Raw genomic sequence first — 18605 nt, forward strand, 5'->3', positions numbered from 1 at the left:
CATATTCAAATTTTAATACCATTGATATTACATTGAAATATATGATTGATACGAAACATACGAGGATGCATATTTGATCCATAATAGCCAGTAAGGTGGTTAAAGGATAGATGTTCTGGAAAGAATGAATGGAGTGAATCTTATGTGACATCCCAGTCCTCAACCTATTATATTATATGTTGATCAACTAGTTCTTTACGGTTTTCAGCTTTATGGTTGCTGAAAACTATTCAACAAATCATCTCCGGAAGATTTTGAAAGAAATCTCTTGAGAGAGAGAGATTCCTTTTGAATATGCTATAATTTACAAATTTCCTAATTCAAAACCAAACAAATAGACTATTCTTAATTTTGGTTTCTGAAATTTTTTGAAATCTTGCACTTAGCACTGGAATGCATGTCGTATTTATTTATTTTTATTATTTCTCCCGCATTTCAACAAAGTTTGTCATGAGATCCAGCAAGTTTAATTATTTACAAGGAACTTTAGAAGGAACTCTAGGTCAAAGAGTATTAGATTTGATTATGGCATCAGAGGGTGTTTCAGTTAAAGACATAACTATTCTGCCTCTTGTTGGTGACAAGAGGCAGAATAGTTGGGAAGGGATTCATGCAGTAATCACTTGGGAAGGGATTAAGTTTATGAATGTTCTATTCAGAAAACGCTACATGCTGAACTACAGAGCAGGAAATTATGACCAACTAAGGAGTATACTGAGTTCAGTGGAATGGGATTGGTTGCTGGATGGAAAAAATATCGACAATGCATAGAAAGCATTTAAACAATACTTAAATGATGCGATATCAGAATGTATCCTGAGAGTTCGAACAATAAATAGGGTAGGAGTCAAATGGATGTGTAATCGTATTAAGCAAGAGATTCGTAAGAAAAGGATGATGTGGAATACTATGTGCATAAGGATGATGCCCATTATGAAAGTTATAAGCAGCAACTGTTGTATGGAAAGTGAAGTCTGAGTATGAAAAGAAACTGGCTCTGTGTGCTAAAGACAACCCACAAGTATTCTATCGATATGCTGCAAGTAAAAGAAAGAAAGAATGAATACGAAAGAATAACTCTTCTAAAGACAGATGGCATGAGGGTAACAGATGCAGAAGAGATTGTTCAACTAATGAGTGCCCATTTTGTTAAAAGCTATTAAAATGGTGTATGCGACACTGAGCTCACTCCCACCTATTCACTGGATTAAGAAATTCATGTCTATGAGAACGAGTTATTAGAGCTGTTGCACAAACTGAATAAAAATTCAGCAACAGGGACTGATGGGATCAGAACGTGTGCTAAAAGAGTGTTCAGCTGAACTGGCTATTCCTTTGACCAGGCTGTTTAATATGAGTTTCGGAACAGGGAAGATTCTGCAGGAATGGAAAGAATGTATGGTAATTCCATTGCATAAGGGTGGTGCAAAGACTGATGTATCCAACTATCAACCAATTAGTATCTCAGGTGTGGTGGTGAAGTTGTTGGAAAAATTGGTTAGGGCTGGCATTCAGAAATGGGTTGACAGTGAATCGCTACTTTGTAATGAGCAACATGGGTTTACTAAGGGAAGGTTATGTTTTAGCAACTTGCTCACATTCTATAACAATGTTACCATTGAAGTAGACAAGGGGTATGGACGCACCATGATACTTTTATTAATCTGAACAGTAGAATTGGATTTTGCTAAGGCTTTTGACAGAATACAGTATGTTAGACTGTTGCATAAATTGGAGAACAGGGTTCTCCAACTGTTCAGAAAACAGTTCGAGAACCTGTTTTCCAAACAGTTGGAAAACAGGTTCCAACGGCTGATTCACAGATATCAAAAAGTGGTATATGGGGGACGTGAGTCTGCAAGGTTTAAGGTGACAAGTGGTGTACTACAAGGATCGGTGCTTGGTCCGCCGTTATTCAATCTGAGCATTAATATATTGGGAATGATTTGACAAGCGACATACAGCTATTTGCTGATGATGCAAAGAGAGGGAGGGTAATCAGGAATGCTGCTGAATATGCAGTACTTGCAGAATGATTTGAATAGGCTGGAACTATGGGCATGGGAAAATGGATGTCAGTAAATGTAAAGTCATTCACTTCGGCATGATTAGATATCCAATGTCGTATTATATTGGTGGAACTATGCTAGAAGAAACTGATGAGGCTAGGGATCTTGGAGTGTTAGTAGATAGGAAGTTCAAGTTCAGGGGCCATGTAGCAAAGATTGCAAATACAACTCAAAAGATAATTGCAATGCTGAAACAAACATTCACATGTAAAGATAAGAATGTTATTTTGCCTCTTTACAAGGCTTTGATAAGACCTATCACGGATTATCGCGCGCAGGTCTGGTCTCCTGGTTTCCGTTGTGATTCTGATACTGGAGAAAGTGCAAAGGAGAGTGTTAAAAATTATATCAGGATTGTGGAATAGTCCTTTCTTTTAGTGTTACACAGTGATCAGCATTCATTTTTGAAATTATGGATTCTACAACCATGTTAAAATAACCGTTTTTATTATCCCGACATTTCGATCTTCACATCAAGATCATCATCTGGAGCTTACATAAATATACAAGACAAGCTGCGCTACATTTCAAACAATAAGCTAGAGAAACAATGATTTGATCACATGCTACTCACTGGCATGACCTCTAGTGAAAAAAAAAAAAAATTACATCAAGCTAGATTTAATTTATGATTACATGAATAAATATTCTTGCTTACAGATGGTTTCCTTCCAGTAACAGTGATATCCTATTTCTATTATTACATTTGTTATTTTTGATTTAAAAAAAAAAATAAAAATTATAAATTACAACATGAATAAACATTCTTTCTTATAGAATTTTTTTTTTTCACAGTGATGTCCTATTTTTTAGCATTAAAGTTATTTTAGATTTAGGATCCTGGATTTTCTACAGTCCTGTTTATAGTTGTTCTTAGAGAGGATGGGTTCGTGGGATGAATATATGCCTTCCATATGTATGGCATTTTTAGACCAACATTATTGTTTAGATTGGGGTGGTTGATAATGATCTCACAAGCTTCCTTAAATTTACGTTCATACCATGTTTTGGTGTGATGTAGACAACTAGTGCTTTTCCAGTCAATTCTATGTAAGGTGTTCAAGGGCATGATCAGAAAGGCCAGCTTCACCATAATTATTATATTTGATGTGTCATTTATATACTTTTTATCTGATTGGAATTGTGCGTCCTGTTTCTCCTATGTATGGTATGTTGCAGGTGCAGTAAATACAGTATACTCCAGGATGGACCAGCGGAGGGAGTGGGTCTTTGGATGAGTTGAGTAAGCTTTTTAATTTTGCAGGAGATTTAAAGGTGGCTTTGAGGTTGTATTTTTGTAGTACTCTGTCCCTTTAATGTAGGGAATGGTTATAGTTTTACTGTAGTCGGGTCTGTCTTTGTTTTTTATTGAGGTCTGGTAGAGAATTTTGTTAATAGTGTTTTGGCTGTATCCATTTTTTTTTTTGAAAAGTATTGCTGATCACTTTAACTTCATTTTTCAGTGCCTGTTCACTGGAGAAGATCTTGCCATTATCTCTCCCCCCCCCCCGATTACTAACTTTTATATGGAACATTTTGAACAACTTGCTTTTGGTTCCTCCCCTTTAAAACCCAAACTCTGGCTTAGATATGTTGACGATGTTTTCATGATCTGGTCTCACTAGACACATTCCATAGCCACCTAAACAAGCAACACAAACATATACAGCTCACAACTGAGATTGAAAAACATAACACACTGCCATTTCTAGATACACTTGTCACACGTCTTCCCTCGGGCAATCTTTCCTTCACAGTTTACCGGAAACCGACACACATTGGCCAATATATACACATAAACTCCTACCACCACCAACACAAAAACTAGGTGTCATCAATACCCTAAACAACAGGGCTCTGAAGATCTGCTCCAGTGAACAGGCACTGAAAAACGAAGTTAAGTGATCAGCAATACTTTTCAAAAAAAAAAAACGGATACAACCAAAACACTATTAACAAAATTCTCTACAAGACCTCAATAAAAAACAAAGACAAACCAGACTACAGTAAAACTATAACCATTCCCTACATTAAAGGGACATCAGACAAAATACACAGAGTACTACAAAAATACAACTTCAAAGCCACCTTTAAATCTCCTGGTAAAAATTAAAAAGCTTACTCAACTCATCCAAAGACCCACTCCCTCTGCTGGCCCACCCTGGAGTATACCGTATTTACTACACCTGCAACATACCATACATAGGAGAAACAGGACGCACAATTCCAATCAGACAAAAAGAACATACACGACACATCAAATATAACAACTATAGTGAAGCTGGCATTTCTGACGATGCCTTGAACACTTTACATAGAATAGACTGAAAAAGCACCAGTTGTTTACATCATACCAAAACATGGTATGAACACAAATTTAAGGAAGCCTGTGAGATTCTTATCAATCACCTCAATCTGAACAATAATGATGATCAAAAAATCCCAAGCATATGGAAGGTACACATTCGACCCACGGAACCTCTCTCTCTCTCTCTCTAAGAGTTAGCTATAAACAGGACTGTAGATAATCCAGAATCCTAAATCAAAAATAACAATTGTAATGCTAAATATAGGATATTATTGTTACTGAAAGAAGGCTATCTATAAGAAAGAATATTTTCTCATGTTATCTCAAATAGAATTTAGCTTTGATGTAGTTTCTAAATAATTAATTTTTTTTTTTCACTAAAGGTCATGCCAGTAGAATAACCTGTGATCAAATTCATTGTTTCTTTACATATAATGAGAAAGCTCATTATATGTAATGTAACTCAGCTCGTGCATTTGTATATACTCCAGATGATGATCTTGATATGAAGATCGAAAAGTCGGGATAATAAAAACAATTATTTTAACACGGTTGTAGAATCCATAATTTCAAAAATGGACTGAGTTGGAGGTTGCGAGTGCAAGCAGTGTGAATGGATTCAAGAATAAGTATGATAGCTGGTGTGTGTAGTATGTGGCCTCCCTTGATGAATCCCTGACTACCTGGAGGTCTCTCTTAATAATAATAATAATAATATAATGGTGGCAGAAATCTTTTCATGGTGTCAACAAGGGATTTGTATTTTATGTTCTTTTTTATTAGCATAAAAAAAAAGAAGGCAAGGTTCTTAGTGTAAAAGAAATAGTCAAGGGGTGTTTCAGGGGAATAGTACTGGAAAATACATACTTATGGTCAAGAGAATGAATCAGGTGGGAATTAAATGGATGAGCGACATTATTAACAGGGGCTGCAAGCATTGAAAATATTGTGGAGGAAATATAACAAGAAAGCTGATCTGCAAGCACATGAACAGTAGATCGCACAGACAAAAAAGAGGTGACCAGCATGGTAGGTAAGGCTAAGCAGTTAAAATTGTTTATATAAACTCAAATCTCTAACAAGCTCATTTAATTTTTTCTGTCCAAAAATTTGATGTTCTCAACACATCATGAAGTTTGTTGAGAACTTCATAAACTTTTTGGTTCAGCCCCTTAAAATATCTTACAATTTCCTGAATTAATTTCACTTAAATTCCTTGCTATTCTGGTACTTTCAATTGCTGCCTTTATGGATCTCCTAATTCAGGTTATCATGCTAACCTATTTAATCATCTCTTAAGCATGATAAAATCAAGCTTAAGAGATAATTATCAATGATGATGGTGCAAGTCTTCAAATACTATCAAATGATACAATTCTCATTTGGGTTTCTACAAGATGCCAGGCATCCTGTTCATTTTCAGAAAGATCACTGTCATCAATGAAAACAGCCACATCATCAAAGTAAAAACCACACTTTTTTGATTTTTGTGATGGTTAGGAATCACAGGCTGCTGCTGTGAAACATACTGCACACCTAGAAACCCTTGTCCATCAGCTCTCCAACCTTCTGAATGAAACGTTTCCTAAAACAGCATTTTGCATGTCTACCTTGTACCACACTTGGTATGATACATTAGATACAGAATTAGATACATATGGTACAGAATGGCATATTAGTGGAGTGTTGTTATAGCCTGGGAAACAACATAATTGAAGGATGATGAGCAGGAAATATTTAGGTAAGATAACAAATGGGAAGTGGATGATTTTAGCAATTGTAATACAACTAGATAGATGAAACAATGTATCATAATAAGAGAATTCAATTTCTAGGAATCATGAGGGACAATTATTTTAGGGAGCCTGTGGTGGAAGGGAACATGAGAATCAAGAGTTTCTGATTCGGTCATAGCATCAGAGAACTGGACTGTACCTTGAGATATCATCCTTTTCCCAGATGGTGAGAATAATCATAAAATGTTTATTTGATGGTCTTAAGGAGAAAGTAATTTAAGGGGAATTAGGCAGGGATGCTACTGATAGCATTTACAGAATGGTTTGAATAACCTGGAACAGTGGGCAAATGATAATGTCTGCTTATTCAATGTTGATTAGTGTAAAGTTATGCACTTTGGCATGATGAGATTTCCAACAGTATATTATATTGGCAATTATGTAACAAGATGCTGATGGAGCTAGGGATCTTGAAATTATAGTGGACAGGAAGCAGAAGTTCAAAGGTTACAGTGCAAAAATTGCAAATAATACTTGGAGGATAATTGTGACACTGAAAGGATCATTGACATGTAAGGATAAGGAAGTTATTTTGCCTCTATAGAAGGCATTGATACAACCACACTTGGACTACTCTGTAGAGATTTAGTCTCCTGGGTTCGGGGGGAGATAAAGAAGCTGTGAAAAGGGTGCAAAGAAGAGTAACAAAGATGATATCTGGATGGAATAAATTATGACAGATTGAAATGTGAACTGTAGACACTAGTAAATAGGAGAAAGAAGATGCAAAACTGAGTATACAGCGATAGTTAAAGCAATGTGGTGATTTATCATCATTATATATATCATATAATGATACATCATCATTATAATCAAATTCCTGGTATATATCCTCAAGAAGTGTACAGGATATTATGATTGTTTATGTAGTATTATCATAGCATCCTGTGCACTTCTAATTATTTACATGATTACTAATTGGCTACCAACAATTTTCCTCCAAAATTAAGCTGTTATCTGTCAATACTCCAATATTATCAAGATCTTAGATTTCTAAGATACATACATCTTACTACATCAATCCACCTAGAACTTGGTCTTCCTCTGGGTCTTTTTCTCATCATTGTGGAATCAAACACTTGTCTTGCTAAACCTTTCCCATTCTGTTTACCATACCACCTGGAATTAGCTCTACTCACACATTTGTGAATATTAACTATATCAGTTTCTTACTAATATTTCATTTTTAATATGAGTCTGCAATTGATGCCATTTCTCCTAATTTTTCTCAGCACTCTCATATTTGTGGTCTCCAGTCTTTGATCAACTGCTTTATTTCTAACCCAATTCTTAGAATCATAAGTAAAAACTGGTTTGAACACTGCCTTATATGTAGTTAGTTTAGTGTTTTGACTACTTTCATTTTTATTCAATATTCATTTGATTTTCTTATTCATTTGACTTTTTACTTTCTATCATACCAACTATGCTCATTCTATTTGTCTATTAAAATATTTAATTTGTCATTTTCACTAAAACCTGTGCCTATATAGAGGAGATGTTTTACTAGTTTTATAGATTCCCCATCCAGGATGCAGCTGATGTTTTCAATCCTCTAGCCTATTTTCATGATCTTTGTCTTTTTATTACTGATTTTCATGCCAAATTTGTTAAAGCAATTATTCAATTTAGTTAAGGAATCCTGCAAATTTGCACTGGATTTATGTAAGAGCATAACATCATATGCATAAATTAAACAGATGAGTTAATGTTCTCGAATTTTGATATCAAAGATTAAAGTGATCCATATAGATAAAGAATAAGAGTAGAGATAATGCACTCTTATCTCCCACCTGTTAAAATATCTTTCTGCTAATATAGGCTATATATTGCTCTAATTAATGCCTCATTTACACGATTTAATTGTAATATTTTGAACAGTCTTTCCTTGTCATATGCCTTTTCATGTCTACAAAGTTTAAATACAGATCCCTGTTATAATCCCATGATTTCTCAACTATTTGTCTTAAAGTGAAAATGTGATCCTGAGAACCTCTATTTGGGATGAACGTGTAAGTTTACCTTACACAATTTTAATTAGTCTTTTCTGCCGGCCTGGTTAGCTGAGTGGTTAGCGTATCCGCTTTCCAGCCAAAAGGCTGCGGGTTTGAATCCCGCCATGGGCATGGATGTTTGTGATTGTATGTGGAAATACTAGTCGTGGTGGTCCGTGGTAGATGCAGTTAGTGTAGTTGCGGTCAGCTGCTGAATTGATTGAGTGGAGTGGAGTTGGTGGAGGCAGTTATAGAGCAGGTGCCCTCCCTCGATGAGTCTTTGGACTCCCTGGAAGTGTCAAATAATAATAATAATAATTAAGCATGCTTGCATAAGGCATACCTGGAACATTAAGTAGGGAAATTTCTCTGTGATTGTTTTATTTCCCTTTTTTACAGATAGGTACTACCAGAGTTCGGTCTTCTCATGAAGGTTAGTTACTTTTATGTACTACTTTGCTTTCTTACATTTTTTCCCTTATTCTTTCAGAACATATGCTGACTTTCAATATGCTTCACATGACTGCCTCTTGGTGGTCTGGGAAGCTTGAGTGCATTATGGAGTTATGATTTTTTCCAGGGCTGCTAATGAGTCTTCAAGATTTGGTTCTTGTTTTCAAACTTTTTCATTTTTCTTGAATAATATTTGAGTCTACAGATCACCCCTTCAAGCTGCTGAACATTCACATATTTTTTGGAGATTTTGCAGGATGATTTAGATAGAATGTGCAAAAATAATTATTTCCAGATTAATGTTGCAAAGGGTAAGTTATGCAATTTTAAATGAAAGATTACAAGTGGAACAACCACACATGGGACTGGACTGTGTGAAACCGAATCTAGGTATTTTGGGTTGAGGGTCAACAGAAAGTTTTCAAAGAATGTAGTGTAAAAGTGACCAAAATAAAATAGGATTATATAATTTTCGAAGAACACTCTGACAAGCAAAAATATCTCTTTTTGATGATTTTGGTATGCTGCACTGCACACAGAATTAGTGGGTTTGTTGTTGTGAATGAAAGTGGTGAACAGAATTCATAGGTGAAAACTGGATGGAGAGGCAGAAAAGAGGAAATGTTATAGAAACCTACTAAAGATCCCTTGCCATATCCCACCCTCTTCTTTTCCCTTCCGTTGCTTATTCCCACCTTTTCCCTTCATTTATTCCTTTCCTACCCATCCATTCCTCTAGTTCTTTTATCTCCCTTCATCCTTTTTCTCTCAGGGCACTCTTGCCTCTTAGTTCCATAGGGCAATAACGTGTTTCCTTTGCTCTTTCTTTATCACATCAAAACATGTTCTCCTCTTTTTATTTGTGCCATTTTAACAGCATTTTAAATATACATATATATATATATATTGCTATGTTTTTAAATTTCTTAAGTCTTTTAAAATGTATCATTTTTAAAAGACTTCATTTTCATATTCTAATTTTGCTTTTAGGGCTGTTTTATATTTTTAGCTATTTTAATTCCCATCTTGTAATCTTAACTATATTTATTTATCATCATATGTTCATTATTTCCATTATTACATGGTCTTTGTATATTTTCAACTTTGATGTTTATTTTTATTTCAACTTCATATTTTAACAAACCTTCAAACATATCTCATCCGAGGAAACAATTAAATTCCAAAAATTTGTTGTTTTAGAAGAGAACACCACAAAGGCAGGCTGATGATATCATTATACACCATTGTTCTCATTAATATTTTTTTTCCCTTCTTGTATTTATAATTAAAGTAATTGGAGCCAAATCCAGTTCATCACTGTAGGGAGCACCATATTCATAAAAGCTTTGCGTATCATTTTATACTATCATCTTTATTTTATAATAATTTGAAAAATAGTACTATTATTGGCCTTGTAGTGCTTATAGTAGCTATCAATCACTATAATTCCTACAAGGAGAAGTAAATAAAAATAAAACAAAATAAATACACAAAACGCTTAACTGCTACATAGGTGACTGATGTCACTTCAAGATAGCCAAATCTCATTTGGATGCTCTGTACAAGGGACAATATTTCTGAGGCATTTGTTTATCATTTTTTGTGAACTGCAGAATGGTTGATAGTCAGAGAACTCAAAATATTGTCAAATGTAACAGTTACAGAAGTCTACCTGTAACTACTGTTTCTTTCTGCAATTGCCCTATAAAATCCTCTTAGTAACTATTGTAATATCTTGGGTTTTCTGATTAGTAATCATATTTTGCAGTTCACAAAATTTCAATCTGTCTTCACAGAACACAATCCACAGACCTGTCACTGATCTGCCTTTGAATTTTCTCCACTACTTTCTCATGCCGACAAAACTCCAGATTAATCTGAGCATGGTAGTCCAGATGTAGTCATATCAAAGGCTTTCTTGTCAGTGAGTTTTTCAACATCCACATGACATTTGTGCTGTTTGTCAATTTATTTCAATATGATTTCTGAATTTCAGCTCATTATCCTAATAGCAACATTGGTTATGAACAAATCATTTGATGTTCTCACAAGACTCAAACTTTTAATCTCCTCTCATGGGCTGTTTTAAGAATGTATTGCAACAAATTCCAGATATCCTCCCCCTTCCAACACCACTACATGCTCTTTTCTCCTCCTAATCTATATCCCCACAAATGGGCTAACTTGCCAGTGCATTCCATCAGTAGCTTCCTTTTGTGTCCTCTCACCTAGAATGGCAACTGGTTATATATTTTGTCCAGTTGGTCTCTTTCTCACACCACAGTTTCAAACGTATTGCCTCTTACAACCCCATTACTGCTGAACTGCTATTCTCATTGACTGCAATTCTTTTGCAATCTTTAGCAATAGCTCTACCCCATTCTGTTCTCTCTCTCTCGCTCTTTGTCCTTGCTAAGGCAATCAGTAATCTGATTGCCTTAGCAAGGTGAGTGGTTGATAAAGTGTTGAGTGATAAGTTATTTAAGTTACAGCACATGGATTTAGATATCAGATTAGTGAAATGGATTGGAGATTGGCTGTCTGTTAGATATCAGGTAGTTGTGTATAAGAGGACAGTGTTAAGGAAGCAGAAGGTCAAACGTGGGATTCCACAAGACTGTGCTGAGACCTCTATTGTTAAACCTTTAAGTCATGTCAGTGGATTTCAGTTATTTGGATAATGTGATGCTAGAAAGGGTTATTAGTAATATTATCAATGTCTTGGTCCTTCAGAAAGATCTTCACAAGCTGGAACAAATAGGTAAATGAATTGGAATGTCAGCATAATATAACTAAATGTAAGGTCTTGCAATTAGGGAACCACCAATGGGAAGCTGCATATTTTATTAGTGTAAGTACATTAGAAGAAATGGAAGAGGCAAGGGATCTTGAGGCGATGATTGATAGCAATTTAAAGTTTAAGGGACATGTCACGAGGTAGTGAAGGTAACTCAAAGGAGTGCTGATGTACTGAGAAGAAAGTTGAGATAGAAGAAATAGAAGGGTGATGATTTCATTGTATACAGTTCTGATCAAACCACATTTGGATTGTTGTGCTCAGACCTGGTTGCTGGAATTTGAAGGGAAATCAGTTAACCTTGGAGAGTGTGCAGAGGCAGATAACAAAAATGATATCAGGACTGTACAATATTAGTTATGAGGAGAGACTGAGAGCATATGGTCAGCAGAATTTGATGAATGGCAGACAAGGTGATTAAGCATGAAAGTGGTTCAGAAGCAGTTATAGGATTGACACTGGGGGGGGGAGATCTTTCATATGGAAGAACAAGTGATCATCCCTGGAAACTGATAATGGAGGTGAGCAACAGGGTGAAAGGTTTTTTTTTTTTTTTGCATGGAGGGTGGTTAGACTGTGTGAATGCAAAGGGTGGCGATAGCATGAATGACGAACGAGTTTAACAATTGGTATAATAACACTTTGTGCTGTCTAGGAAAATCTTCCTATGATGAGTTTTGTGACTTTGTGGAGGTCCTGAATAATAATAATCATCAACAACAAAAGGATACCAACTATCTCGAGGCATGCAAAGAGGTAGCCTTTCTGAAACCAGGGAAAACTCCAACCGAAGCAAAAAATTACAGACCTATATCAATTCTCAGAAACCTCTTCAAACTCTATGAATGATTAATTTTGAATAGGCTACAATCCCTAATTGAACCTTATTGCTGAGCAGGCTGGTTTTAGACCAGGCAAATCCTGTACATCACAAATTCTCAACCTCACTCAATATATATTTATTTATTTAGCGTATGGCAATCTACATGCAGTTATAAAGGTATATAAGTCAAAATAAATATATAGAAAGTAAGTGACAAACAATTAGAATAAAACAAAGACATTTATATTTTCAACAAACAAAACACTTATAGGTTAATATCAAGTTGTCTGATCCAGTCTATAACAAACAGTGTCGCCTCCAGGAAGTCATTTCTTTGGCCTGTGTATGCATGAAGACTGCACTCAGTAGAGATGTGGTGGATTGATTGATTCGGGTGCCTGCAGTCGCATTCCGGTGAGGGAATTTTTCCCCACTTGTAGAGAGAGCTTGCACATCTTCCATGTTTGGTGCGAATCTTGTTCAGCGTTGTCCAAGTCTTTCGGCTCAGTTCCATACCTGGGATGTTGAGACAATGCCTATCAAACCAAGTTTGGAGTTGAGCATTAGTATTTATGCTCCACGTTCGCTTCCATTGTTCTTTGGTGTTGTAGTCGGTCGTTCTCAGGTGTTTAGTTTCACAGAGAGGGGGAAGCTTTCTTGATTTCAGTCTGTTGAGCTGTAGCTCTAGTATGTCAGTGTGTATAGGTGCAATTCAGTGTTTCTGAGTATTTTATCATATCACTCAATATATAGAAAATGGTTATGAACAAAAACTAGCCACAAGAAGCAGTCATTGTAGACCTAACTGCAGCATATGATACCATAAACCATCTCACACTCAGAAATAAAATATACAGAATAACTAGAGATTATCGCCTTGTTCTCCTGATCCAATCACTCTTGGAAAACAGATGCTTCTTTGTGGACCTGGGGGTAGGATGGACCGCTGGTATCCCCCCTAAAATGGCATCCCTCAGGGAAGTGTGTTATCACCATTACTTTTCGACATTTATGTCAATGATCTCTCCATCTTTCCAGGAACTAGAAATTTTATCTATGCTGATGACCTTGCCATAGCTACTCAATCAAAAAAATTTCAAGTCCATTGAAACTACTCTATTGCTTCCCTTAAATAGTCTAACCACATATTATAGCAGCAATCAATTAAAACCAAACTCCTTGAAAACCCAGACTGGCTTTTTCCACCTTAACAATAAGGAAGCTACAGATTTATTGGGAAGGCTCTAATTTAGAACATTCCTGGAACCCAATCTACCTCGGTGTGACTCTCGATCGCACCCTTTCATATAAAAGATACATAAAAAAACAAAGGCAAAAGTGAATGCAAGAAACAACATACTAAGAAAGCTTACTTCCTCCAAGTGGAGTGCAGACCCTAGCACACCGAGATCTTCTGCCTTGGCTCTTTGCTATTCTTCTGTTAAATATGCTTGCCCAGTGTGGTCCAGATACGTGCCATGCTGAAAAACTTGATCCAGCATTGAATGAAAGCTGCTGCTTAATTACAGGATGCCTGAAACCAACACCACTAAAAGACCTATATACTTTGGCTGGTATTGTGCCACCTTCAATTCGAAGATCTGCATTCTTAGCTGACGAAAGAAGCAGACAAATGAATGATGAATGCCACCCACTATTCAGCCAGATCACAGTACCCCAAAGATTAAGATCCCGACATGGCTCTGCTTGGTGGTGGGAGTGAGCCTGCCATTGGGTAGAGCCAATGCTGAGAAGTTCTTCTCGGTGATGGGGTGAACCTGTCACTGAGTGGAACAACGCTGAGTTGGGCAATCTTTCGGGATCGTCTTATTTTTAGAACCTGCTTCACCTATACAAAGGTCAAAACCAGTCTGGGTAGTCCCCTTCACTTAATGCATAGCATTATACATACCTGTAAGGATATGTGCTTTGCATTATGGGATACTAAGGCAAGGGATGTGAAGTCATTAGCTTCTATATATGAGTTGCCCTGTCCTGATTATATTTCAGGCACAAACTTTGTTTGCTTACACTTGGATAAAGGATTAAACCAAGTATATAATTTCTTGGTGTCTTTAATTTGTACCTCCAGGGAGTCCAAAGACTCATCGAGGGAGGACACCTACTCTACAACTCTGTCTCCACCAACTGCAATTACTTTCATCATTTACACCAATGCCATCTACCGGTGAGCACCACCACTAATATTTTCACAGACAATCACAAACATCCATGTCCATGGCAGGATTCGAATTTAGATCCGAGTGGATTCGAATTTGGATCCGAGTGGTTAAGGTATCCTTTATGTCCATGGCATCCTGCCATGGACATAAAGGATACCTTAACCACTCGACTAACCAGGCCAGCATAATGACCATTTCATTCAGATTAATGACCTAAGGAACTACGTTGAGCATTATTTGATTGTTCCCAATTTCAAATGCATTTGCACACAATTTGTTTTTAAACATAATGTTTGCATGCTTTATGAACTTTAAGAATAAATTTTTATTTAAAGATAGATTTGATTTCTCTTTGTGAGAGAATCCAAATGATTGCTGACTGACTTCAACCAATAACTGATTTGTTTGAATTTGGGTGCATTTTGTTTAAATTGTCTTCTGACTAAATAGCAAAATCCATATCAGAAAGAGGCAAAACAAATACAGCAAAAGTATGGTAATTTGATCTTCATTATCATCCTATTTTCTATAATACAATTTAACTTTACCAATAGTTAGATATAGTTGGATTGAAGTTGTAAACTCTGAAGCCAAAAATATAAGTTTTTTTGTTTTAAATTATACTTACATGTGCAGTAAGGGGCATCACCACTCCACTGACCATCTCCTTGACAAATCCGGGTACCATTTCCTACTATTTCATATCCTTCAATGCATTTATAGTAAATTTTTCCTTCAACTGTGAATATGCTTCCATCTATTGCTGTCTGATTATCACGTCTTTTTGGCTGGCCACAGGAAACCACTGAAAACAGAGAGAGAGGAGGGAAGAATAAAATAATTTTTGATGATATGTGTTTACAGTTTGAACATTTCAATTTTTAATAATAAACATTACCATCCTTTATGAATTCATTTTAAAAAGCATTCATGTGTAGAAATGAAGTAAATGATAAATGCCTGGTTGTCATCCAACATATTAGCAACATTTCTAAGAAGAATTCATAATTTTGTGCAAGTTTTCTACCCAACAGCACAATCTTCCTTCAGCTACTTGCAATCTCATGCCTTTTGGTATCAAAAAAGTACCATGGGTACCAAAAATATCAGAAAGCATCACTGTAGTAGCTTCATTTATAATATTTTTAATATAATACTTCATTTGTAATAGTCTTTGTTTTCTAACAAGTGTGCCAAGGCAGTTTAAAAAAAAAAAGTAAGATGTTATAAGTGGCTAGACAAATCCCATTTCATTCTTAGCCTGGTATCATGAAGCAGATAAGAAATGCACAACAATCATCAAAAAATCTGACTTTACAAAGTCAAAATACAGATTCTCTCTTGCACAAGAGAGAATTTTATAATTTTTGCCTCTTGATTCCTTGCAGAGGCTGTTTGATACAACTTCTGCTCATCTGTGCTACCAATTCTTGCTCATTCAGAAGGCATCTTTAACAACACACAGAGACAAATCTGACTTCCTGGAATTAATAAATCGTTCAAAGATGACCAAGGCAAATTACTTTTTTTGTATACAAATTAACTATATACTACATGCCTTTCTGTGGTCTTTTGATGGAAATTCATCAGAAGAATCTTAAATCATCAGTAAAATTGGGAGAAGATATTGTCTTCTCCCAATTTTACTTTAAAAGTTATTTCTGTGATCTTAAACTAATTAATTAAGTTTATGGCATCTCCCCAACCACATAAAAGCAAGCCTACAATTCAGCCTATTTCAAGAAACAATGATAAAATTCTGCCATCAAATTCTCAAGAGAGGGCCGAGGAGAGGTCTACTGTCCTCATCTCAGTCCTCTGTTAAAGTAATGGAAAAGATCATTAATAGTCAACTTCTCACCACATGCAGGCCTACCACTATGGACTGCATCATTCGTGAAAGGTTTGGAGAAATCTGTGCCATTGCTACTGACATGTGAAACAGTAGTCATTCAATGGTGTGGCATATTAGCATGTTCAGAAAACTCCAGCCAGAGAAGATGGAGTGATCTGCACCGTATTGGTGAAATTTTGTTCCAAAATTGAAGTATAGGGGTTATAATGAAAAAATTGTGAAAATTACTCTGAGAGCTACTGCAATAATGAAAAACATTGGATAAGCTGAGATAAGAAGGCAACTATGGTGCCTTCTTATCTCAGCTCTTAACACACATTCTGGTTGCCTAATCAGGACATGTATTTTCAATCTTCTTGTAACTCAGGAGGAGAAGAGGCGATATAATTGATCATACTTTAGAATAAGTAGATGAGGGTAAGAGGAATTGGAAGATAGGTGTATGAGAAATAATGCACAGTGTAATATGCAGATGGTAGGAGAATGGGAGGTTATCCCTGGAAACAATATAAATGTCATATGAATGAAAAAAAGCAAAATGCAGATGTTTTGCATGGAAAGTGATAAATGAATAGAAGACACTGCCAGAGCGGGTAGGGAGGACACTAAATAATCAAGGCAAGGTAAAGTATGATCAGTAATGTAGTCTATAATGAGTTTAGCTTCCTACAATTAGTTTTCTGACTCCAGTGATGCTTGAAACAATCCTACTATTTATTATTATTAAGAGAGACCTCCAGGGAGTCAGGAACTCATCAAGAGAGAGGCCATAAAATTCGCACTAGCTGTCATACCTGTTCTTGAATTCATTCATGCTACTTGCACACACAACATCCAACGGCATTCCATTTCAATCACGCACTACTCTATAAGAGAAAAATCTAGACCCCCCCCCTCTTGACGGCATTCATTCTCAACTTCCATGGATGCACTTATGTCCTTTCTCCATCTTCCATAAAATGAAAAATTCCATCTGCTGAAATTCTGTATAATCCTTTCAGAAGTTTGTAAGTCTATATCATATCATCCCTCTTTCTCCTGTTTGCTAGTATCTACAGCCTACAAATTCTTAATCTGTCTTTAATCTGTATTCCACAATCCTGATATCATTTTTGACACTCTCCTTTGCACTCTCTCCATTATATCAGAATCACTATGGAAACCAGGAGACCAGACCTATGCACAATAGTCCAAGTGAGATCTTATCAAGGTTTTGTAAAGAGGCAAAATCACTTTCTTATCTTTACATGTCAAGGTTTGTTTCAGCATTGCCATTATTCTCTGAGTTGTATTTACAATTTTTGCTATATGACCCTTGAACTTCAACTTCCTGTCTACTAAATCTCCAAGATCTCTAGCGTCATCAGTTTCTTCAAGCATAATCCCACCAATATAATACGGCATTGGATATCTAATCACACCAAAGTGCATGACTTTACATTTATTAACATTAAAATGACAGCCATTTTTCACATGCACACTATTCCAGCCTATTCATATCATTCTGCATGTACTGCATATCAGCAGCACTCCTGAATACTCTACCTATCTTTGCATGATCATCAAACAGCTGTATGTCACATGTCAAATCCTTCCCAGTGTCATTAATATACAGAATGAATAACAATGGACCAAGGAGTGCAGCACTCCTGATTACCCTACCTATCTTTGCATGATCATCAAATAGCTGTATGTCACATGTCAAATCCTTCCCAATGTCATCAGATTGAATAACAATGGACCAAGGAGTGATCCTTGAGGCACACCACTGGTTACCTCGAATCTTGCAGATTCATCCCCCCCCTCCCATATACCACTTTTTGATATCTGCCAGTCAGCTATCCTCTTATGCATGCCAATAGTTTGTAATCCACTCCCATATTCTCCAATTTATGCAAAACAGTATTCCATGCTGCATTCTGTCAAAAGCCTTAGCAAAATCCAAGTTATCATGGTGTATTCATTTCCCTTGTTAAATTCAGTGATAACATTATTATAGAATGTGAGTAAGTTGCTAACACATGACCTTCCCTTAGTAAACCCACGCTGTTCATTGCAAAGTAGAGATTCTCTGTCAATGCATTTCTGAATGCGAGCCTAACCAACTTTTACAAAATCTTCACCACCACCACTACTGAGATACTGATTGGTTAATAGTTGGATAAATTGGTCTTTGCACCACCCTTGTGCAATGGGATTATCATACATTCTTTCCACTCCTGCAGAATCTTCCCTGTTCTGACACTCAAATTATATAGCCTGGTTAAGGGAACAGCCAGTTCAGCTGAACACTCTTTTAACATCAATGCTGATACATCAGTTCTAGT

General features: G+C 36.2%; 1 protein-coding gene across 1 annotated transcript in view; it reads right to left on the reverse strand.

The window, feature by feature from the left end:
- Positions 1-18605, reverse strand: part of LOC150101079 (P-selectin-like) — a 337168-nt gene that overhangs the window by 50907 nt on the left and 267656 nt on the right. The window contains exon 16 of the mRNA XM_090401605.1: positions 15052-15228. Coding sequence (XP_090257731.1) covers positions 15052-15228 — 177 coding nt within the window. The remainder of the gene's footprint in view (positions 1-15051; positions 15229-18605) is intronic.

Source organism: Typopeltis vanoorti, chromosome 12, assembly GCF_054136105.1.
Source record: "Typopeltis vanoorti isolate ZY-2024b chromosome 12, IOZ_Tvanoo_1.0, whole genome shotgun sequence".
NCBI lineage: Eukaryota > Metazoa > Arthropoda > Arachnida > Uropygi > Thelyphonidae > Typopeltis > Typopeltis vanoorti.